At 44.8% G+C, this 24828-nt stretch overlaps 1 protein-coding gene across 7 annotated transcripts in view; it reads left to right on the forward strand.

Annotated features, from left to right (window-relative positions):
• The first annotated feature begins 329 nt into the window (after window positions 1-329).
• SETBP1 (SET binding protein 1) overlaps window positions 330-24828 on the forward strand; it is a 381792-nt gene continuing 357293 nt past the window's right edge. For 4 of the 7 annotated variants that reach the window (XR_003677371.2, XR_003677370.2, XM_028480793.2 and 1 more), the window contains exons 1-2: window positions 330-487; window positions 20075-20732. Coding sequence is in view for 5 of the 7 variants with exons in the window: in XM_028480793.2 (XP_028336594.1) it covers window positions 20247-20732 (486 nt within the window). In the remaining 2 variants the exon portion in view is untranslated. Of the gene's footprint in view, window positions 488-1049; window positions 1151-15797; window positions 16573-18049; window positions 18155-20074; window positions 20733-24828 lie in introns of those variants that run through there. The other 3 variants (XM_028480795.2, XM_028480794.2, XM_028480797.2) reach the window with 3 other exon arrangements.

Consider the following 24828-nt stretch of genomic DNA (forward strand, 5'->3'; position numbering starts at 1 on the left):
TAAGGCTCCAATCCATCCTTTGAAGAAAAGAAAAAAAAATAGCATTGATTGGAGAGACTGGGATATATATAATTTGGGGGGTGGGGGGGGCTCCTGCTAAAATTAGCCAGGCCCGCGGCGCGCGGTGTGCGAGTGTGTGCGTGCGGGCGTGTGTGTGTGAATGTGATTACTCCAGGACTCCTCGGGCTCCGGAGACGCCATTTTCCCCCTTGATATCTCTCTCCGTAAATCGGTGGCGCGGCGCAGGCGGCAGCGCCGGGCGGGAAGCGCGGGGCCGGCCGGGGCGCCCGCCGCTCGCCTCCGCCTCCGGGCGCCCGGGGGCCCCGGCGCCCCCCGAGCGAGGGTGGCCAGCCCGCGGCTCGCCGTGTGACAGATGCTCATCGCCATGGAGTTGCCGCAGCAGCACCTTCGGGGGCTCGGGCGAGCGACGGGAGCCGGGATCTGAGCGAGCGCCGGGGCCAGCGGAGCCGGAGTCGCCGGGACGTGGGTGAGCACGCGCGGCGACCTTGGCCCGGGAGCCCGGCGCCCAGCCTCCAGCCACGCCGCGGGCCGCCGCACGCTCGGGGTCGGGGGCGGTGTGTGTTCCCTGCATGAAAAAGTTAAAGCTGCCTCGCCGGGGCTTTGACTTTGCACCGATGGGAAGGGGGAGACCGGGCCGAAGGGGCGGGATGCCGGTCCCGGCGAGGCTGCCGAGGATGGGCGCGATTACGGCCCGCCGGCGGTGGGCAGAGATGCTGGCTCATTTGAAGTGACTCGTTGGTGGCGGCGAGGGTGGCAGCGTCGGGCTGGAGGTCTGGGACCTTATTGAGTTTGGCCTAATCTGATCCCCCCCAACCCCCCCCCCGCTCCCCGACCCCGGCCTTCTCCCTCCCCACTCCTTTTGCACCCTCCCTCCGTCCGGCCGCTGACTGCCGGGGCTGGCGGGTTTGGCGTTGGCGGAGTGGACTAGAGAGGGGGAGGGGGGAGGGAAAGGGGTGGGAAGGCGGCAGGATATTTTTTTCTCTCTCTCTTTGTAACTTGCAGGTTAAGTGGAGCTAGAGAGCTACATTGTATCTAGTTAGATTTTTTTTTTGGGGGGGTGGAATGTATCAGAATCTAACGTGTCGTTAATAGAAAGAAGAACAGGGAAGAAGTGGTCCAGCCGGCGAAGGTTGGTGTGTGCTTGCGTCGTGGCTCTGTGTTAGTCTTTTTCTTAAAATCTTAATCAATGGATCTGAGTCTGTTTCTCGTGCTCTCCGGTTTTGGGACTCTGAAAAGACAGGAATTCCCTTAAAAGCAGACGAATGCCTTTTTTGAAAGCACTCATTGTGTGTGTTTCTAGAGGAGCCGTGGTCTTGGGAATTAACGACCGGCTTCCCCGTTCGGTGGTTTCCAGTGGGAAATAACTCCTGAAAGGGAACACTTCAGTATCGATTTATTGTTTTTGTCTTTCAAACGATTACCTCTTTGACTAAAATACTGTAGGAGAAGTTCCACAGAGACAAAGTCAGGTAAACTGGACTGGGTAGATCTTTAGCAAGATGGTGATAACGCTGATGCTGTGTTTGGTGTCTACTTGTGATGGAAGCATTGTTGGGTAATAGCAATTTCTGATCGGTAGAGCATGCTGGCTCTACAAAAATAAGGAACTACCGAAATGCTGTCTTCCAGTCCCCATCCCCTACAGGCTGCACACACCCCTCCTCTCACAACCCACACCAGTTACAATTCTGAAATAGGATCCAACTGGAAATATTTTCTTTGGAGATCGGAAAGTTGTGCAGTTGGAAGTATGAGATGAGGCTAGAGGTACTGGGAGTGTGGGGAGTGGGTTCTTATTGCCCCTTGATGCTGCATTTATTCTTTATGTGTGTCTCTGTGGGTTCTGAGGGTGTGTATATTGGTCTAGGAGGACTGTTCAGGGAAGGATTTCCGATTCGTTTCCGCTTCAAATAAACTGTCCCGATAATCTCATGGTTGACATCTAATGCTAAAAGGCCAATTTGTGTTTCTCTATATCCCTGCAGAAGCTCTCCTCCGAAAGGGCAGTTTATTTTGGAATTCTACCACAGCTACTTTTCCTTCCAAGCTTCCCCGTCCCCTTCACCACTATCCACACCTTTTTTCCTAAAGTTAGTTGGAGTCTATGGTCTTTATGGAGATACTAATATTACTTATTTTCCTCTTACGTTATTTGTTATTCTCTTCCTTTTCATTCCTTTACTCTTCATCCTGTTTTTCTTCTTTTCCTGTAGTTTTATGCAAAAACTAACTTTATAAAGTCGCTATTGCCAAAACTATCTGGCAGTCCTGCCCCATCTTTTACCCTCCTGAAGTTTACACAGGTAAATCATATGTGCCCTTCCCAATCCATCCTTATCCTCAAAACGTGTGTGTATGTGTGCACACGCACACTCGTGTGTTTTGGAGGGGCAGGAGTCGTTTGGGAAAGAAGGACGTGGAGAGGAGAGGAAGGGTGTTCTATGCAGGCCACATCTGCAACACTGGGGCCAGACCAGGATGGTCTGGGAGAGTTATCCTCACACACCCCAGTTGGATGTTGTCTGGCTGGGATGGGGAGGCGGAGCCAGCTGTCCAGGGGCCTGTGAGGTAGGAGAAAGTTTGTAGCACTTTAAAATGTAGCCAGTTTACAATCCCAGGTCTCTCCCTCCCCTTTCTCCTGCTTTCTGTGGTTTCTGCCATCCCAAGACTAGTGGAGGGAGGCGTGATCCCTTTTGCCCTGACTTGGAAGTTCCAGGTTTCAGTTAAGCTGAAGATGCAGTATTTTCCTCTGTACTTAATTGCTTTGCCTGCTACCAAAGAAGGGCTTCAGGACAGATCAGAAGAGTAGGGTTAAACACAGAGTATTTGCAAACTCCAGGGTATGTAGCCTGAGAAGATAGGAGACCAGGTACTCAGAAAGTGCTGCTTTGCACACCATCTCCCCTCCCCCATTAAGGAAATAAAAGTCTTAGTCTTTGGAAGTTGAATTGGTGTTAGAGCTGGGCTCTGGGAGCTGCTAGCCACTGTAGTAACCTGAGCGGGGCTGGGGGGAGGAGGTGGTGAGTGAATGCTATTGGGAGCCAGAAGAGGGAAACAGACTTGTCTCCCTTAGCAGGGAAAATAGATGTGTCACTGGAATAAACAAATTGGAGGTGGGGGATGGGATGGCTTGTAGTGAACATTAGGAGGAGTGGCTGAGAGGCAGTGATGTGGTTCCGAAGGGGGCCACTCATAGCTTGGGAGAAAATATCAACTGCCTCATATGTTCACGAATGGGCTAGGCAAGTGAAGGAGTTTAATCCAATCTTTCGTATGTTAACATCAGAACATCCCATAGGAAGGCACTGCTGCCAGGCCCAGTTCTGGACTTCACACAGGGGAGGCCTAGGGGTGTACCTGAGTGAACCAAGGAGCCCCTTTGGTGCCACGAGGGCTTCTGGTCCTGTGAGTGCATTATTCATGGCAAGCTAGTTTGTAAATCACCTGACCTAAATGAGGGCTGGGGGCAAAGAGAGAGCAGTGCTTGGAATCCTTGTAGAAAGTTTAGTTGAAAATGGTCAGTGGGGAGAGGCAGGAGTTTGATGAAGAAGAAATAAATAGGTAGGCACTTTCCCCTGGATTCTTGATTCCATTTCTGCTGTTATCTTGACTTTCAATTCCATTAGGAGCGGAATCAATACTTCTCTGGCACAAAAAATGTATCTCTAGGAGGGCAGAGTTCTTTCAACCTGGTCATTATTTTTAGTTGTACTTTAGTCTCTGCTCTGAAGCTTCTATATGATATGCAAAAGGAGGAAGATGAGAGGTGGCTGGCTGTATGGAACATCCTTTCTGAAATCTTGTAGAGACACTGAAACTTGGCTGGGCCTCAGCGGCCCAGAATGCCAGTTTTTCCCTTGGAGACTTGAAGTTTTAATTGAAACCAGATAGCTATCAAGAGTGGACCTGGCCAAACAAAACCTTGTTTTCTTCACTGCTCAGGAATGGGAAATAAATAATTTTTTGCTGATGGCATTTCAAGTTGCTTCAGTTTTGCTCCTGCCAGAAGAATGGGGTAAATTATTATTAACACATTAACATTGTAAGAAGTTGCAGTGCCTTAAAAAATGAGATAATGTTACCGAGTTTGTTTAGAGACCCACTGTGTGGGAGAGGTCTATTTGGGGGTGGAGGTGGAGACAAGAGGCTGCTCTTGTCCTGGAGGGGTGGCAGCACTGCCCTGAGAAAAGGAGGCTCATAGAGTCCTGGCCACATATCACTATGCTTGGTCCTTGGGTTCCTGTGAAGAAGTGAGCAAAACAGTCCAATTCCATTGCTATCCTATGGTATATTGTGAAACCTGGTGAGCTTCCCAAAATGTTTTGGGTCAGGATTGAATAAAGAGTACAACCATGAGACCTTGCCATAGGTGTGAGCTTCATTTAGGGTTGTTTCTAAAGGCTACCCTGGTGTTTCACAAACTCTCCATGAAGTTGCAGACCCTTTGGGCAGCCAAAGGCTTGTTAAGTGCAGAAAAGTAAACACCAAGATGCCCGCAGAGTGTACTACTTCATGAATGCAGGGAAAAGATGCCAACTTACATTCTTGTTTGGCTTTAAGTATTTATTTCCGTTTTCACTTAGCCTACTACTAGATTCTTATGCCTCCTTAGAGATACCAGGTTGGGGCAATATGAAGTATTGGGGGAAACTGGTGACCTTAGATAACTGAGTCCAACTTAGTGGCCCTTACATTTCACATCTGGAATTTTCAGAGTCAGGTCAGAACAGCTTCCCTTTCAGAGTTGGTTTTTTACCCCCTTAGAGAGTACTGTCTAAGGTTGAGGAAACATTATTTTTTTAATGGCCTTTGGTGTGGAAACCTGCAGTTGACTTCCTATCCAGTTCAGAGCAGATAATGCCAAGGTCAAATGGAGAATGTGAGCAGCCCTGAAGTCCACAGGATCTCTTGGGAGGAAGCAGCTACCCCTCCCCAGGAGCTAATGATGGATTGTGATCTGCAGATCCATGAGAAATAATTATAGGCAAAGCCAGCTGAGCTAACCCCCAGGCAGGCAGAGGCTTCCACCTTTTCAAGTGCTGGGAAGGGAGAGGGGATGAATGGAGAGCAGATAAGAGTTTCAGAACTTTGCCAGCTTGGAAAAATGTTTCTTTGACCCAACTTATCTTTTCCTATCAAAACATACTCCTTTTTATATGCATGGCACTTTTTTCTTTTCAAAACCATCTTTATACCACATCTGCCCCCTTGATTTTCTAAGGAGGGAGGCTTAGTAAGCATTTTATCCCCTTTCAGAGGATGAGGCCATTGATGTGCTGACTTGCTGAAATGACACAAGTTGGTGGCCCACATGGGACCAGATGGCTCTGTTAAAGTGTGCAGAGCATCACACCTGAAGTGACAAGATCTGCTTTGGATCCTGTCCCTACTATTTCCCAGCTAAATGTCCCTGGACAGTTATTTAACCTCTTTGAGCCTCAGTAAACTAATCAGTAAAATAGGGATAAAATATGCTTACCCTGCCTACTACATAGGGGTTCTGTGGATTAAATAATACCAGCTAATTTCGGTAATTGAACTCTGAGAGGATTTCCACACTGCCTCCTGCAAACTGATGTCTGGGATTATTGTCACCATCGCTTGGAGGTTAATAACCTCTTGGTATGACCAGAAATGCCTGTAGAGGCCCCTTGTGTTCTAAGATAGTCAGGGAATAGTTGTTCTGTGCTCCTGAGTTGACCAAAGGGGAAAAAAAGTGTTTACAGTATATGTATTTTAAATCAATTGAATTGTTGGACGCCTACTTTGCATATACATCTGAGACTCAGAGTCTCAGATAGTATCCAATTTTGACTCAAGGATGTGTTGGTGTTCAGGAAATGCTCTTTGAGTTAAGAATGAGAAGGAGAAAGAAAAAGACATGGAGACACACAGAGAGGAGAGGTAATGGGTGGCAAGTGCGAGGGGGAGAGTTTTCAACAGGGAGCCACAGTGGCTGAGAAATGATAGTCAAGACAGAATTTGTACCCTCTCTAAAGAACAGAACTGAGAGCAAGATTGCATCTGTCCCGACAAACCCAGCAAGTTCTCTCGAATCAGGGAAGTTCTTCACAGTCCATTTGCTGTCTGACTCTTCTGTATTGCTCCTTTTTCTCTTTCCCACGATTCCTGGCTCGCCCTGTCCAGCAGCCTGTACCAGGCACCTTGCAGCACTCTCGGGTGCACCCCGTTTTATGCAGCGCACACAGGCCTCTGCTCCCATCAGACTGATTTCCTTGCCGACCCTGGGCACTGTGTACACTTGTCCACCTCCACACCTCTGCTCCTTCTGTATCAACGACTCCTCTCTGGAAGGTGTCCCTATTGGTCCCTTTTAGCCAAAGTGTCTACCTCTTCGGACACCTGACCAGCTCTTAGCTCTTACTGCCTTCTCCAGAGCACTTCAGGACTAAAGTACTTGCCGGGCATCTGGCTCGTGCTGCTTTACTCTTCGTTGTCACTCACCTCTCCAGGCTGTGAGTCCTTGAAGGATGGGGCCAAGTTTGCCCCACAAAGCCCTACTTATGAATGATTTCTGTTGCATGAATATTGAATCACAGAATTTATGCAGAGATAGAATATTAAAAGTGAATGTTGTTTAAGATACACTAAAGCTCTGCACGGTGAAGCAACACAACGAGGACCCTCTTAGACAAAGTGAATAATAAGTACTTATGTCAACGGCTTTTTATATTTTTGACTATCTTTCAGGGGCAATCGCCCACTCTCAGTTTCTCCCTCAAAGCCTAAGAGTTAATAATGTTTTACTGCATGTTACATCCTATCAGTCACTGATTCACTCATTCGTTCAATCATCAAAATATTTAAGTACCTCCTAGAGCCTCCTCGCCACTCTCGCACACATAGCTCTTGACTTTCTCTGAAAATTCCAATGGCATTTTTTGTCCACCACACTCATTTTGGCACTTAACCATGCAATCTTCTTTGTTACTTAAGTCCAAGTGCTTCCCACTCCTCGGTGACTGAGTGCGCCTGGCTGCAGTGGAAAAGAAGGCTGAGCAGAGAAATGCACTCAGAGGGGCAAGATCCAGGGACAGGCTTGTGAGAGGCAGGCTGCAGGCTGGGCCGGCTCCCCGTCAGCACGTGGTATAGGACAAGCTGCACTGCCTTTCTGCTCCTTAGTTTGAGCCACGGTAAAGAGAAAGAGTTTGGATTGATGTGGAGGGAGGGCCCCTTCTGAAATTCTGTGACTCTATAGGTAGAAGTGTCCTGGGAATTTTAAAGGTTTCTTAAAGCTCAGAACTCCTGGCACCCCAAAAACTGTTCACACACACACACACCCCCCCCGCCCACTGAGGATCAGTGAACTTTGCTAAGTGTTTGCTGTGGATGAGAGTTACCTTCAGAAGAAGAACTGGGACCAGGAGAAACTCCCTAGTGAGCACCGAAGAGCCAGACTTGGGGACACGGAAAGGAGAGGAGGGGATGGTGAGCTAAGTGTGAAGAAGTACTGTAGTGAATAATGTGGAAGGAAGAAAAGGATTGATCCTCTACATCTTTTGAAAACTGGCCCCCTTTGGTGAAGTGACTGAGTTGAGACAACGGGAACGAAGCAGACAAAGACGGCTTCTGGAAAATCTAGACTATATTCCCTGTCTGGGCTTTGCTACTGCTTCCTGTGCCCGGTAGGCATTTGGAATCTCTGCCATGGTTACTTTCGGACCTCATGGGTCTCGGGGGCTAGGCATTCTTGATTCTGTTGGGCATGAAGGCTAGGGCTGTGCCTGTGCTCCCGGGATGTCTGCTCAGTCCCCACAGCAGAGTCTGCCCTTTCATGGCCTGTGTTCAATAACAATTAGTGAGTTGGTTTGTGTGCATTTTGAGATGAAAGGGAGTGACCCGCAGTTTGTCCAAAGCCAGAGACCTCTGAGATTAGGGTTGGGGTGGAATCAGGAAAGCTGGGTTTTGACCTGAGTTCAGAGGGCATTCTGAGTCACCTAGGAGCACACTGCTTGAGTATTTAGGAAGAGCAAGGCTCTACAAGCTACTGAGATGCTGCAATTACTTTTACTCTAGGACTTGGAATAGAAAAAAAAAAAAAAAAAAAAAAAAGCCAAGGAACTCAATTAGCCTAATCCCGTAAAAAGCAATTTCTTCTTTATTCCTTTTATCTGCCAAAGATTGAGAGTTCTGTCAGTGGAAAGAAACTGCTTGGGGTTTGAACTTGGGCCTGGAAAGATGTAGTTGCTGGAGATGCTGAATTTGATGAATCCAATGCAGTAGCCTGAGAACTCTCATTAGAGGGAATTGGGGCACAGTTGTTGTGCTTGTAGCAAAATAATGAAATCTGGGTGGCAAGTCCCTTGCAGTTGTTGGGTGGTATGTCTGTGACCTATTGTTATTCGAGCAATGAGAGCTTTGATTTTTTTTTTAAAGTATTGATTCATAATGGTGACTAAAAAGGATGATTTGATGTGAAAGCCCTGTGGGCCTTCTCTCTGTTCATTATTTTGTACTCCAGAGCTTGATTACAGTCGGTTTTTGGATCCACATATGTTTATTAAGATCTCAGCATTGCAATTTGTTCCATTGTTCTTGGCACTGTTGGGTGAGAAAGGTCTGGTATGAGACATGGCTTTTGCCCTTGGAGAATGGACAGTATATCTGGAGAGACAGGCTTAGCTCAAATGGAAAGTGTCAGTCTGAAGCCAAAGTGGGAGCATGATCTACGTGGAATTATGCTATTTGGTTGATCAGGGATAAAGTGCAGTCAGGGAAGGCTTCAAGGAGGATGTGGTTTTGGGGTTGATGGTGGAACTGAAACAAGGGGACATTCTTGGTGGGTACAGTAGCAGAGATGGGGCAAAGTTTGAATGTGAATTTGGAATTGCCACAAGGAAACGAATGCTAATCATGAACATGTACTGCATCTGGTAGGAGCAGGGAGGCCTTGATGCAGAAGGTCCAGCTGGCTGATACTGAGGCACAGGTCACCCATAGCAGGCATCTTGCTGGTCTGAGGTTTCCTGACAGCAGTGGGAAGGACAAAACTCAGGGCTGTCTAAGTTGGGCCCAATCTTAGCTGTCCAGAGTTTTCATTCAAACTCATCAACTTTTCAACCTTCTGATTCAGCAAACTTGGTTTGCTCATTTACGTTTAAACATGAGTATGATAGACTCTGATGGTGCTGTGGGGACCTCAAGAGATAGAGAGGAGGTTGTCTCTGTTCTCAATCTGATGGAAGACTCCATAAGAACTCATGAAAACCAGTGGAGGGGCAGCAACAGAGGACAGTCATGTAGGGATCTGTGGAGTGTCAGTCAGCAAAACAGATGGGATGGGGTCCTGTGAGGAATAGGCCAAGGCTACATCTCCCCTGAGCTGAGATGGGAGCCGTGACTGGAGTTTTCAGAATGTGAGGAGAGGAGGTGTGAGCAGCACTTCCACGCATGCCGCACAGGAGAGAATCCTGACATCTGACTGTCCTGCCCACTACGAGTCCTGTCAGCCACCAACTCTTCAGTCTGGAGTCCAAAAGAGGCACCTTTAGGACAAAAATAAAACTACATATAAACCTTCAGAACGGGGATCAGCCACTCTGGGAAACAAAGAAGCTCTGTGATACAGGTACTCATTTCCAGGAGTTTAAAGCATAATTGGAGATTCAAGTTTCAAGTAACAATGCAATACTTAAATGACCATGCACGAAAGCTGAAGGAGAAATATCACAAAGGACAGGAAATGGAGCCAGTATTTGTTTACTCTCTGGTATGCCTAGCATCTCCTTTGTGGCAGAAGCACAAACATGAAAGTGTCAGATTACACTTTACATTCAAATGACAATAAGCAAAGCGATTGCTGAATCGGATGGTTGAGAAGTCAAGGAATTTGAATTAAGACTGAACAGGTAGTGGGGTAAAAATTAAAGGGCCCTGAAAAAATGACTAGGGAATTTATTATCTGTTTGATTATTCAGTTTAGCCGCATTGCCCTCAGATAAGTCTACCATTTTCATCCCAGTTTACACGAGGTATGGTGGAGGGTCAGAGTTTAAGTGACTACTAATGCTGGGTATTTAAAAACTGGTAGCATTATGGTTCAATGGAAAGCAAATGACAGTTGGAGTCAGACAGAACTACCTCTGTGATTTCAACAAATATCTCAATTTCAGTTTTCTTATTTGTAAAATGGGTACATCTCAGGGTTAAAGCAAAGAACAAACTTAAAGCACTTATTATATACTATTTCCCTCTTCAAAGTTAGGATCATTTTCTTTACCATGTGGATCTTCTTGAATATACTTGGACAAGAGATATTATGATCACAGTTATTTCTTACAGGCCAACCCTACATATTTAACCTATTTAGGTGCTATTCTGCATATATTATTTACTTTTTTCCTTGGAAGAGTCTGTGAAGAGATTAGGAGGCCCAATGAGAAGACTGATGCCCAGAGAATTTAAGTGATGTGGCAAGTCAGATGGCAAACTGGTTTTAGAGCTCCTATGTATAGAAGTAGCTAGGAGCGTTTGGCCAAAAGCTGGCATCACTTTGTGTTTTAGAGACATCATTATCTAAAAGTAAAAGCACAGACTTTGGAATCATATAAGCCTGAATTTGATTGTGGCTCTGGCACAGGTAGCGTGTGCCCTTGAGCAAATTATTTGCCTTCCTGGACATTTGCATTTACATTTCCACATCTTTAAAATGAGGATGGGTCTTCTGCATCACAGGACTGTTGTTTGGATTAAATTGAAAATGGCTGTAGAGGCCATTTGTTGTATTTAACCCCCTCTCGCACTACAAGTGTGTGCTTTTCTTGACTGAGTGGAAAAATGCAGGCAACAGGTAATGCGCCAAGACCAGAGCTCCACCTGTAAACTTGAGGATTGGCCTAGCCAGTGCTGTGGAGACGTCTCCCCGGGACCAAAGACCCAGGGCTCGTGGTGTTGTGTTGTGTTATTGGTTCCCAGAGGAGGCACTGTGTTTGCAGCTAGAACTGGAACTGTTGGTTAACAGTGTGCTCTCGGCCTCAGGCCTCGGGAGTTTGATTCTGCTTCTCTCCCTGTCATGGAGATCCCTGAGCACAGGGACTGATTCTTAGTTTTATGTTAGGTTCAGCCAAGCAGATCTGCAGAACCAGTAAAACCTATGCAGAGGTGTAAGGTACCAGCTCTGTCTTTGAAGGACTTCTGGTCGTCAAGTTGAGGAGAGAGGGCTCAGCACCTGAGAAGGTCAGAGCCGGAGGGCCACAGAGTTCACCTCATCACCTCCTGTGTTCTACAAATGAGGATGGGGAGACCCAGGGAGAAAAAAGAACTTGCCTAAGTCCACCCAGATCCTAATGGCAGAGCAGGGAATTGAGTCTGGAATTCGTGGCTGAACTAAGTCTTATTTCCTCCACAAGACAAACTGGGTAGAAGAAGAAAGCGATGGTCAAACAACATCAAAGCACTCACGTTAGCAGGTACAAATTAAACTACTTGTTTGTGCTTCCCATTGTGAAGGGAGATGGAGGAGGTTGGTCTCCAACGCCCAACTCTCGGGCTTTACTTGGGATCTGCAAAGAAGAGGCAACATTTAGCCAAAAGCCAGTGTGGGTGACACAGACTACAGGAGTAAATGAAATTTACCAAAAGTTTTGAATGCCTGCTAAGGTGATCCCAACATGATCTTTCATAAATATCTTATTTAATCTTCCATTACTTCTCAAAACAACCCTTGAGGTAGGATTATTACCCAATTTCCAAATGAAACTTGAACAGTTTAAATGTAATTTCCAAGAACACAACTACTAAACGGAAAAGAGAGGTTAAGTAATCTAAACCTGTGACATCAAATCAGTGCTACTTCCATTCCTCTTTTCAAGGGGAAACATGGCTTGGACACTTGCTGTTGGACACTTACTGAGTATGTTCACTGTCCTCTGAACTGTGGTAGAGACCCACTTAAAACCCAGCCGTTAACACCGCAATACAGTTTGCCAAATGCTTTGATAGCAGAATGCCCAGGGAAGTGAGAGCAGGACCACCTGTGAGTGTGAGTGTGTATAAGTGTGTGTGTATACATGTGTACACACAAGGGGAAAGGAGGAGAAGAGGAAGGCCCAGCCAGTCTTCATGAAGGAAGTGAAACTTGACCCAATTCTTGAAGGATGACTTAGAGGTAACCAGGTGGAGAAAGAAGAAAGGATGGGCCAGCCAGAAGAATTAGGGAATTATATGAAGTTAAGCAAATCAGTGGGATTTGGGGGAGCTGCCACTCAAGAGATGCTTCTGGGGAATGTGGTGGGTGTAGGACCCAGAGAACGCTGCCTGGAGGAGGTGAACTGTGATCAGGAATGTACCACACAGGTATGTAATGTAAAAAAGCCAGTGAGTCTGCTCTTCATTCTCTGCTGGAGACCACCAGTGTGTTTGCAGGGTCAGAGAGCTGTGTGCAGAGCTGCCTCTGCCCTCGCTGATTGAGAGCTGGTAAGGGTTGGGTTGCTTGATCACTTTATCGGTGTTTATGGAGCTTTTACTCCGTATGTTTCTGCAGCATGTGGACTTTCAGAGGCACGACACTCAGAGTCATGGGCATCTGAGTCAAATGGCACCTGGCAGGTCTTTGACACAGCCTCTCATTCAGCATTCACACAGTGAATAATTTGGATCCATGGATCAGGAGCTGTGCCGGGCCCTGGGGGTTCCATGGTTAGCTAAACAAACACAGCATGTACCCTCAAGGGCTTCCAATTTAGTGGGGCAGGCAGAGTTGAAACCAAGAGTGGCACAAGTATTAATTATAACATATAGTAAGTGCTAGGAAAGAAAAGCTCTATGCTCTAATGGCACAAAACAGGGAGTTCTGATGTGATCTGTGAAGCTCAGGAAGTACCCTTTGACCTGGGCCTGAGTAATGAAGAGGTGTTAACTTGAGGGAGCAGAAGAGGATCCCAGACACATATAAAGTCCCCCAAGAGGAAAAGGCCACTTCTGACTCCCCACCTAAATACCTCAGAAGACATATAGGAAGATGAACGCTCAACCACCCCAAGGCCAAAATCAGACAGATGGTCAGTCTCTTGCCAGAATCTGTGAAGGGATTTCTTATAACCGTAGCCAACGAGCCTAAGTTGAAGATGCAGTTGCTTTGCTATCTATTGTCCGGTAGGCTCACACTCCATCCTTTTACACAGTTTTTCCCCCTAAGATCAGAAACTCACAATTTCTGTCAATAAGAAAAATAGGCAGTCATCAGATCTACTGCACGGACAACTTTAATGAAACAACCAAAGACTGTCTTCTCCTTAACCTCGTTATACATATTCTCAAAGTCTACAGCTTTCAGAGGACAAATGGGCAAGACTGGAGGGAGGAGGTTTGGGAGGAGCTTTTGACTTCTGGGCAGAGATGTTTCCTCAAGGAAAGTTCTGGGGTAGACATAAAGAGTCTATGTGACAGTGCACATTGTGGATTTCAGCTGCTCAGAGTTGCAAAGAATCTGACAGAAGAATCCCCGGTCAGTCACACAAAATAGTAGTAGGTAGATGTCTGCTATCAGTTGTGTAAATGCTTAACACCCTGTTCTCTTGATTTTTTCTAAGACCTGATTTGTTAAGTTTGCTGATTCTTGTGGTGTAAACACGCCTACCACAGCCAATTTTCAAGCTATCAACTTGACACCACAGAAAGTAGAGCTGGGATGAGACTCACATGGGTGGGCTCTCATGAGCCCCAACATACCACTGTTACTGTTCACTAGGAACTGAGGTGACCAGATCACTGATAATAGCGATAGCTCTGAGAGAAGGACTTGACTGACTTTAGGATGGATGGAAGGTAGAGTCAAAAGCAGTCTAGTGCTTTCTCTGTAGACAAGACTGCCCTGCATGGCTTTTTCCTCAGAGCATGAGTGAAGAGAACTAATCAAACACAAGACCTTAGGCGAGAAACACTCAGAACAAGGAAAAAAGAACAGTATTGTGATATTATGTACTACAATAGCAAAATAAGAATTTTAGATAACTGCCAGACATCTGCGACAGGAAGAGGCATGACCCCTGGTGGAAAAGGAACATAAAGTAACAAGGAGAGAGCATGCTGAGGTGAAAAAGCATCAGAATTAACAGAAAGAAGGATGAATAAAGTTAGATTCCAGGGATACAAAATGTGCAATTGCAAAATTAAACATCCACAGTGAAGTCAATAAAGGCAAAGGGAGGATGGAAGACAGAATTAAATTGGTGTTATGGACCTTAGATTAAGGAATGCTCTCCCACAATGCAAAAAGCAGTGAGAGAGAAAATGAGAGAAATGGAGAACAGAGATGAGAATTCTAAACTGAGGTTACAGGAAAAAATTAGAAGCCAGAACCACTGAATAGAAGAAATAACTAAAGGAATATCGAAGGAAACGGTTCTGAACTAGAAATAACCTGCACTACAGATCCAAAAGGCGCACTATGCTCCAGGAAAAATAAAAGAAGTGAGATCCACACTACTCATTTTGTCATTAATAAAATTCTATTACAATGAAAAAAAAATCTGCAATTAGAAAAGCATGAAACAAGTTACCGACAAAGGAAACAAAACCAGGCTGGCTTCCATTTTCTCTTCTGTTACCGCAAATGCTAGAAGACATTCTACAGAGTTTTGAGGGGAAAAGTTTCTGACCTGAGGATTGTATAGGCAGCTCAGTGTCTTCTACATGTAAAGATGAAAGAAGTGTCCAGCCTTATGGGATATGCAGAGTAAGGAGCCGAGGTAGGACTGAGGATGAGGAGTTCCGGGGGGAGTTTGGGAAAGGTCAGGAATGAGGCAGCAAACTCTTCCTATATTTGTCATTGTTTGCCTTTAAGACCTTATGAGGTGCATGTGCCATAAAAAAAAATTTACAAGAAGCATATAGTTCCATTAGAAAAAAAAAAAAAGAGATAAAAACTATAACCTAATGAGGAAGATCAGGAAGACATTTTTTCTCATTTCATTGATGAGAGACACCAAGGATGAAAGAGGGCTTATGAGGGCTCCTAAGTGGCAGAACTAGGTCCAGAATCCGCATCTTTTGACTCTTGTCATATATGCCAAGGGCTGTATCAATTCCACCATGTTGACACTTTGGAAAGCAGTGGTCAGGGTGATGATGGCCTGAATGTGCCCTGGAAGCAAAGCAGGTGGGAGAGGTGGATGATGCTGGGAAGCCCAGCCCGAGCTAGTTTGTTTATTTATTAATTCAGTCAACCAGCATTTCTTGAGTGCCCGTTATGCACTGGGCACTGTGCTAGGCATTGGGATTGCATAGATGAATAAAATGCCACTGATGTCTGTTCTTAAGAGACTAAAAGTAAAACTGTAAGGGAGAATTCCCTTTAAACATAGAGCAGTCGTGCTCTTTGGTCAAGTCAGTTGGTAAGGGTAAGCACATGGGCAAAGCCTAAGCCCATCAGAACTGCCTGGAGGCCTTGGTACCAGCCAGAGTGCTGGGCCCCACCCTTGGAGCCATAGGTGGGGCTTGAGAATTTGCATTTCCACCAAGTTCCAGGATTAGTAAGAGTTCCCTCAAGGCTACAGGTAGTGAATGTGTTCTAGACTAGGAAAAATACTTCCATTTTGTAGATCATGGAAGAGGGAGGATGTACTTACTCCCTGGGACTCATTTGGGTCATGAAGCACATGGAGCCAAGCAGGATTCCCCTGGGCCCTCAGACAAATAATTCTGTAGGCTCACACTACCCACTTTGGAGTGTCCCATAGGTCTATGGCCGTGCAGGGTATAATCACACAGTCTTGAGTATGGAACAGACCTTGGTCCTGCTCAGTTCATTGCTGGGATAAGTATGGAGTAAGGGACTCAGAGTGACTTGTCTAGCATCTCACTGTTGGTGAACGGCAGGCCTAGTCTTTGGACTGCTCTCTCGGTGTTCTTTCCCGAGCACATCACAGCCCCTCTCCTCTCCCCTCTATTCTCCTGGAACCTGCTGAGTGGTCATTTCCTAAGCAAGCGTTATTGTTCCTATGGTGCTCCTCTCATTCCAAGTCCTGCAAACAGCCACAGAAGGGTTAACTTTTGTTGGCCTGAAAGCCTGAGCCAGTACAGAGTGTCCATTGTGCGCTGCCCCCTCTGGAGTCATTGCTGGCTGCTGGAATGTGACAAGGCAAACCGTTTTCACCTTGCTCTTGTTTTCACCCTCCTCTGTGAGTGCGTTGAGTGAACGTGTGCGTGTACTCACAGGACACTTTGGCAGTAGTGCCACAAGAGGACTCACAGTGGTCTCTCCGATGCACCAAAAAATGGAACTGTGAATTTGGGGTGGTAGGTACGTGCTGGGAGAAGGCAAAAGGAGAACAACAGCTCTGTGTGCTTGTGAAGTAAACAAACGGGTTATGTTTCTTTGCTCTTTACTTTTGAAAGTGTCTCTCTTGCATGTGGCCATGAGGGCCATAGACGGTGAACTGCGCAGGGGCCGCCTGCCTGGGTGGAGCTACAGTTGGAGTAGTTTGAACCACAGGACTTTGATGAGCTGTCAGGGGCTAATTCATTTTCATTCAGAAAGAACTCCATGAAGTCCTCCATGTGCCCCATCCTGCACTGGGTGCTGAAGCAAATGTAAGTGTTATACAGCTACAATTGGTCTCAGCTTGAGCCTGAATTGCAATAGAGTAAGGAAAATAAGAGTTGTATACTGGAAACAATGAGAAGACAATGTATGACTAGTATTTAGTTACAAGCTCTATAGCTGCGAGCAGTATTAAGTCAGGCCAGGGAGTGAGTGCTGTGGTCCAGAGTTTGCAGTATGTTGCCATGGAGAAGTGAAGACTTGGGCATGACCTTGAAATGTGGGAAGGCTTGGGATCTGTTTGTTCATTTGCTCATTCATTCCTTCCTGCAACAAACATTTGGAGAACACCAGTTGTATGGCAGGCATCACCTGCATGGTTGGAAGAGGATATAAGAAAATATTCTACAAAAATATCAAGGCAGAAAGAACTCTGTGTGTGTGTGTAATGCCACTGTGGAGACTGGTTTGACTTGAATAGGGAATGCAACTCGTTGGCTAATGAGCCCTAAGACTGAATTCTTAAGGTAAACCAGTAGGGAAAGTCTGGAATTGAAGTGTTCCTGGATGGGATTATTTGAAACTGCATTACTGTTTCATCTCTAGTTTTTATACTTGCACTGCCCTGGTTTGGTCCTCATGCAACAAGAATTGAATTTCAGCCGAGCCTCTTTATGGTCCCCCTGCCTCTAATATCAGGTTCCCTTAATTCATCCCTCACACCACATGCCAGAATTATCTTTCTAAAGCATAACTTTAATAATACCCCTTCCCTACTGACATCCCCTACTTAAATGGCTTCCCATTACCTTTAAGATAAAATCCAGCTCATTAGCATGCCATTCAGGGGTGTCCATGATCTGGCTGTAACGTTTTATCTCCAGCTATACCTCTTACCAGTCACCACATTGTACCACACCTCCTAGCCAAACCTCAGCTTTCTCTTTCCTGAACATCACCCTGTGTGCTCCTGCCCAGGCCTTGCCTCATTCTGTTCCTTCTGTCTGCCATGTCTTCCTTCCCACTCCACTTATTGAAGCCCCTCAAGGTCAGAGCCATATCCTATGCCCTCTTGAGGACTTCCTGTGTAGTTTCCTATCTCTCAGTCTACACCTTGCCCAAGTGGAAAACCCTTTCTCTTCCCTTTGTTTCTATCCCTTATTATAGGACATATAAAAATCTCTGTTTTGTTTTTCAAATCGTTCTTCAAGAGTGTAACCTCCTTGAGGAAAGAGATTATATTTAAATTGTGTATCTTAGGATCTTGACTTGAGGAGAACCGAAAAAAAAAATTGTTGAATATTCATTTTTTGTGGATCTCTTACTATTTGAGTTTCAAGTTTTGGAACTTTGTCTTCTATATTAATTAGTTAATGATTTATACTACTAAATATAAGAAACTCTGAAGTGAGTCATTTTTTAAAGGGAAGATACTTTCTCAATATAGATAATTTATCCACTTCGTACTCCTATCTATTCCTCCAAAGTTTAGATTTTACCTTCTTTTCTCTCATCACAGAACCTGCAATAGCTATCGACCTACTCTGGTTCAAAGGTCCAAATAGATTTAGTTTAGGAAATTTTATGGAGAATATGCCTCAGCTTTTGCTATGACCAGAGGACGCTTTACAGGTAGGTACCAGGGAATTAAAATGTAGCACTGGAGATTCCTGCCAGAGGGAGTAAACCACTGAACACTGTTGCCATAAGAAACATGGCTACCAATTTGTATGGTTTTTTGCTCAGTAGAGGTAAATAGGGACAGGTTCTCAGGCATCTTGATGCCTCCAACAGCAGTGTGTTAACCTGACACTAGTAAGAGAGGCCTCAATGAATGTTGACTTGAATATGACTTTTTAAAACCTATGTAAGGTTTTGGGCAGGTAGGCAGATCAGTCTAGATGAGACAAGAATCTCACAAGTAAAGGAAACACAGTGTCATCTGGTCTAACTGCCCTCCTCTGCTCCTAAGTGGGGACTTGGTCCCTTTTGCAGCATGGGGCACAGGTGGCAGTCCAGTGTTTGCTTGACAACTTTGGGGAGGATGCTCATGCTTTCACCAGGCAGCCACTTCTCTTGCAGAAGTGCTGCATTCATTGGGTTTTCCTCTAAGTGGAAGCAGTTGTAAATGTGTCTTTCTGTGGGGCTGCACAGTTTCCAGGAGCTGAGTATGTTCCTGGGCTTCTCTGGGGAGCAGGGTCCATGTTGAAACCCTGCTGCCTTGCTGGGTGGCTTCCTCACAGGGCGTCAGCTGAAAATGTACTGATTCCAGGGGGAGGAAGTACCCGCTCTGTTTCCAGTTCTTGGCTGTTCTGAATGTATGTTTGCAGGCATTTTTGGCATTTTCTGGTGGGCACATTTGCTGGTCAGTTCCTTAAATTGATGGGTTCAAAGGTAGCAGCCTAAGGTATGCTGTAATACCTTTTGCTGAGTGTTCAGCCATTTGTGAAGGCTTGGATGTAATCTTACCTACAGCCAGGGGTAGAAGGAGATGATGTCTTGAAGTTGAGGGCGGCCCCAGGGCTTGAGGTTTTCTCTTGAGAATGAGCATTTGGGCTTTCTTTTGAGCTTTAAAAATGATGAGTATGAAATTGGGACTAATGGGACATGGAGTGAATAGGGTGAAGGATAGTTTAGCTGATCCTGTGATGGTTTGGTGAGGAGGAAGGCAGAATAAAAAATCCTGGGGGGAATCCCTGGCACTTCCAGAGGCCTGTGAAATGCTCCCTCTCTCCCCTCTCTTTTTTGTTGTCGTGTAGACATAACGCCACTTTGTTTAAGATCTAGGAAGGGAATTAAAACTGTCTCGGGTGACTATTTTTATCTAAATGATTGATAATGGTTAAATAACTTTTGTGTTGGAAACATTTTTAGCATTTGTTTTGCATTAATCACAGCATTAGAAGTAATTTCTCACTGAACTCTTTTTGTTTTCCTTTTACAAGCCTTCACCTAAGCTTTGCATTTGTTTATTTTAAGAAATAAAGACAAGACTTGTGCATGATTAAAATAATTTGTAATGAAAGATAATAAAGGAAGAATGGTCCAGAAGTTCTTCTTCTGAGGGGATGGAGAGCTTGGCCCAGGCAGCCCAGGGTTGTGTTCGGCTTTGCAGACTGTTCTTCACATGTGAGAGGGAAGTTGTGCAAGAAGCCAGCCAGATGCAGTTTCCACAGACCTGAGCACCAGCACTTAGACTTCCTTTCATCGTGGTTGGCTTTGATGGTGACTCAGCCAGCTGTGGCTTTAGTATAAGAAGCATCTAGCTTGTTACTGGACTGGAGGACTCACCTCTCTTATCTTTATTCTTGGGCCCACAACCATAAAAATTAATAACAATTCAATGAAAGCCTGTGTGTGCACGTGTGTTTCTCCCTCTGCTCCAATATAATATGATTTGGGGATGTGCACTTTCTGGTTTGATTTCTTTCCAGTCATTTTTTTCTGATGCCATAGATAAGTGAGGTGGGATGGGGCTTCTGGAACTTAGTTTGAGTTACCTTTGAGGTCATTTTCCTTCCTGCCGTGGCTAATTATCTCTCTGCTTCTCAGTTGCAGATCTGATCCCTTCTGAACAACCTCACCGTGTCTCCATCCCTGGGACTCTGAACCCAGCAGCTGGACCACTTTCTCCTTGGAATTTTGGGTGCCCTCTCTTCTCACCTTTCTCTTTTCCCTTTTCCCCGTCCCCCTCCTGAGAACTCTTGGAGACTGTAGGATTGTCATGGAGTCCAGGGAAGTCTTAAGCGGTTCCCGGCAAAGGGGGAGCGAGTCGGAATTCCTGCCGGGCTCCTCAGCCAAGCCCTTGACTGCTCCTGGCTGTGCAGGGGAACCTTTGCTCTCTGCTCCGGAGACTGGGAAGGGGCTCCCAGTAGGCGGAGAACGCATGGAGCCAGAGGAGGAGGATGAACTGGGCTCAGGACGGGATGTGGATTCCAACTCCAATGCAGACAGTGAGAAATGGGTGGCAGGAGATGGTCTGGAAGAACAGGAATTTTCTATCAAGGAGGCAAACTTCACAGAGGGGAGCCTGAAGCTGAAGATTCAGACCACGAAGCGGGCTAAGAAACCCCCAAAGAATCTGGAGAACTATATATGCCCACCCGAGATCAAGATCACCATCAAGCAGTCTGGGGACCAGAAGGTGTCCCGTGCTGGGAAAAATAGCAAAGCCACAAAGGAGGAGGAAAGAAGCCACTCCAAAAAGAAGGTAGGGATCCCTGTTGACTAGGTTTTTTCTGTTTGTTTTTGTCATTTTATCCTCAACCTTTAAGGGTCTATTTGCTTATTACTTAATTATTTATAAATTACTAATCTCCTTGATGGAATACTTAGGACCTGCAGAATAAATGTCTGATATCTTGGTATAGTATCCAATTTATTATTATGGATACTATCGACCAAAAACAAAACAAAACAAAGCAAAAAAGAAGCTACTAGAATTATAATCCTGGAAGTTCCTATTTATTGTGTAGCAGCCAACTGGCTGGGTCAGATCTGGCTAAGCTGTGACAAAATTTGAGGTGTTTTTTGGTTTTTTTGCTTTAATATTTGCATTTGTTCTCACAGTCAAGAGTAGGATGTTGACAATTTTGGTCAATCAGAACAGTCAAGAACAGGTATAACCTCCTTTTGGTTTCAATCACTGCTGTAAATCTTTCTACAATAGACAAATCACTTACTTGACTGAGGAAGCCCAGTCTTTGTAGTAAATGAGGCTCTTCTAGGGCTTAGAGATCATTATCCTGGAAGCCAGTGGTGAGCTTTAGAGCTGAAGCTGGAGAAAGGGAAGGGGTAGGGGACTGACTTGAAGCTTTATCTAACGAACTGTAGACTTTTAAGATTGAGTGTTGAATGAACTTGGTACATGGTCATTTTGCTCATAAAAGTCAATGTGAGTGTGGAAAGCAGCTCTCTAGGTGATTTAGTGATGTTCTTTGCTTGGGAATGTATGGATCTAGGTTTCATTGTATTTATTTTGTGTCACAGAGGGTCACAGAGACCTCCCTTTCTGGGAGGAGTGTGGCACTCAGCTGTGATAGCAGAGGGCTGCCCTAGTCTAGAAAGTTTTTGTTTCTAAGACTCTCTGGGTCTTGTGAATAGCTCTGAAAGGAGACCTCTTGCTGACAGAGTTTTGCAGTTCTAGGTAGTAGATGCTAACCAGAGTCTCTGTAACTCTCTCCCCAACATTGTAATTATTTGGACTCTGGACACGATGGAAGATAAAATGGTCTATATGAATGAACCTCTCTCCTTTATAGCCCAGAGATAATGTGTAGTGTTTCTGTTGACAGTGGTTTTTGAACTTTGGGGTAGTCATTTTCAATAAAGCTGCTAAGAATCATGTTGTTTCTTTAGTGTAGGGCTCGTGCCCTTCCTTATGCTAGGCATTTTGGCTGATTTGTCGAAGTTAAAATCCAAAAACTTGGACTAGACGAGACTTTTCTGGGTGACCAACACCCCCAGTTTGCTGAGACTCTCCTGGTTTTTAAACAGAAAGTCCTGCATCCAGGTTCAGTCCTGGGCAAGCCAGGGCAATTGACCATTTTACTTTAACATTTGGAACACAAAGGAATCTTTAGAAATTGGTGTGTTTTTACATAGCATAGAGGTAGTGCTTTCCCCTCTCCCCAGCCCATTTACAACTTTGCGATGCTTTCTGGGTTCTCTGTCATAAAACCAAGGATTATCTAGATGCACATGGAAACTTTTGAGGTTTTTGCAAGCAGATGCAAAGAAATGCAAGCAGGCTTAGAAAGTTAGCCTTTGCTTTGGAGTCGGGTCTCTTCAGCTTTGAAAATGAGTGTCTTTGTCTCTGGTCACTGAGATGGCACAAAGAGTGTTGTTGGATTTTTGTGTGGGTGAGCAGTCTTGAAAACTGTGGTAACAGTTTTCCCTCCATCCCCATCACTGCCAGAATTTGAGTAGCAGCCCACAGTTTTGGGTGTGCGAACCCAAATTCACTATCCTAGAAAGAGTAAGTTGTCCTGATCAGTACTATTTTCCTAAGGCCATAAGATTGTTCCCAAATATAGGCTTCTGTCTATTGGAATGCCCCAGAATAAAACTCTGGAATTTGTGACATGGGGATGATTTCAAAGCTGAAATGTGCAGTGGACCTCCACTCTCATACCTGAAATTCTCAGGCTGGTCATTCTCACCCAAAAAGTTGGATGCCCTTTTGTGCTTTATTGGAAAGAGAGAAGAAACTGCTTCTCTGAATATGTGACTTACCAAGTATGCATTTCTAAGCCTGAGCAATTGGAGGGGCAAGAAAGGAAGGAGAAAGGCTGAAATTCAATGTACAGTGCTGTGTTATGCTGGCACTGTAATGGGAATATCTATGAAAATTTTAAATTGTTAGAAGCTTGCTTCATATTGTACTCCTTTATCCTTCCTACGTTATGCCTAGAGCTGATTCTTTCCGGAGATGAATGAATAAAGTTATCGGTACTGGGTCTTAATCATTTGATAGATGATAGGAAGTTCTCTGATCTCTATTGGATTAGAATGTGAACTTTATTACTCTTCAAGTGCCTGTTGTTTTGCAAACAAGGAGTAAGCAAAAGCTGGAGGTGAGGTGGAGAGGTGGAAACCTTGCTTACCATTTGTACAGAAAAGTTCGGTGGAATGAGCTTGCAGAATTTATTTATTTGTATAAATGGGAAGTACATGATCAGTCATTTGAGATAGGGAAAAGGCTGAGGATGGCATTTTGTAAGCATCAGATCAGTGTCTCACTCTAAAGTCTAGTCTTCTGGATTTTTTATTTTGAGGCAAGTTGCTCACTGAAGGAGTGTACATGGAGTGGCCCCTGGGACTCAGGTCCTTTGCTAAGAGCTTGGAAAAAGGCTCTGTTGAGTTGGTCCTTGAGCAGGTGGAGATGCCTACTTGGGTATCACCTGATCATATATGCTGACTTAGAGCAGGTTCGGCAAACTGTAGTCCGTGGGCAAAATCCAGCCCCCCGCCTATTTTTATACAGCCCACAAGCAAAGAATGGTTGGGAAAAAATCAAAAAGAGAATAATATTTTGTAAGATGGGAAAATTATATGAAATTCAAATTTCCCTGTCCATAAATACAGTTTTATTGGAATGGAGCCACATCTATTTATTTACATTTCGGCTATGGCTGCTTTTGCACTTCGACAGCAGAGTTGAGTAGTTGTGACAGAGAGTGTATGGCCCTCAGAGCTTAAACTATCTGCTATCTAGTTCTGACCAAAAACACTTGTTGACCTGTGACTTAGGGGAAGGACAGTGAGTTTTAGGATAACAAGGATTTTGTTTTATTTCATTTTGTTTTGAACGATTCAGCCTCCAAACTTGGAGGCTGTGGAAAAATGAGCATTAATCATTATGTGTTTTTTTTGTGTTGTTTTTTGTTTTTGTTTGTTTTACTTTTGCAGACCAATCAATTTTGTTCAAGTCATTGTTTGACAGCCTTTGGCAAAGACAACTTATATTGGATCCCAAATGATTTGCTTTTTCATTGTTTTTTTGTAAAAAGAACGTTCTGTAGGATAATTATGGTATTCCTTACATATCACAGCTAGTTTTCTGCTGCTTCTATCTGTACATGTTCTACTGATGTGGGGTGAGGAGATGTGGGGTGAGGAGATGTATGTGTGTCGTATGCTTAAGAGCTTTATTCCAAAGTTCAAACCTAGGCCCAATCCTCCAAACTGGAGAGTTGTTACAGATTTTCAGGTAACAGGGCCACTTCAGTAGTAGGATGTTAGGAGGGACCCATGAAAATACCACTTCATTGGCTCAAGGATGCGTGGACTCTTCTAACCAGCGGACAGGTCACCTCCCTTCCATGTAAACTTAGGATGGCACTTGAGATGCTGTCTGGAAGAGGGTTTATGATGAATTGATTTATGTGAGGTGTAAGAGCAGCATTTGGTAAGAAGTGAAGGCTGAAAAGAGAGCTCAGAATCGTCCTTTGGACAGGTCCTGAGTTGAAGATGGATGATCCCATAAATGCACCTTGCTCTTTATCACAGCACCCATGTTGTTGCATCTTAGACTGACTCAGGTAAGTGGTATAATAACTTAAGCTTCCTCTACTTTCCTTCTAGGTAACTCAATAAAAACAATAGAGAACATGAGAATGAGTCTCTAGAAGCAAATTCAGGTATAACGTGTGAACTTAAAAATGTTCCAACAGTGACAGGTTTTTTGTTTTTTGTTTTTTAACATCTTTATTGGAGTATAATTGCTTTACAATGGTGTGTTAGTTTCTGCTTTATAACAAAGTGAATCAGCTATACGTATACACATATCCCCATATCTCTTCCCT

This window comes from Physeter macrocephalus, chromosome 19 (assembly GCF_002837175.3).
Source record: "Physeter macrocephalus isolate SW-GA chromosome 19, ASM283717v5, whole genome shotgun sequence".
Lineage (NCBI taxonomy): Eukaryota > Metazoa > Chordata > Mammalia > Artiodactyla > Physeteridae > Physeter > Physeter macrocephalus.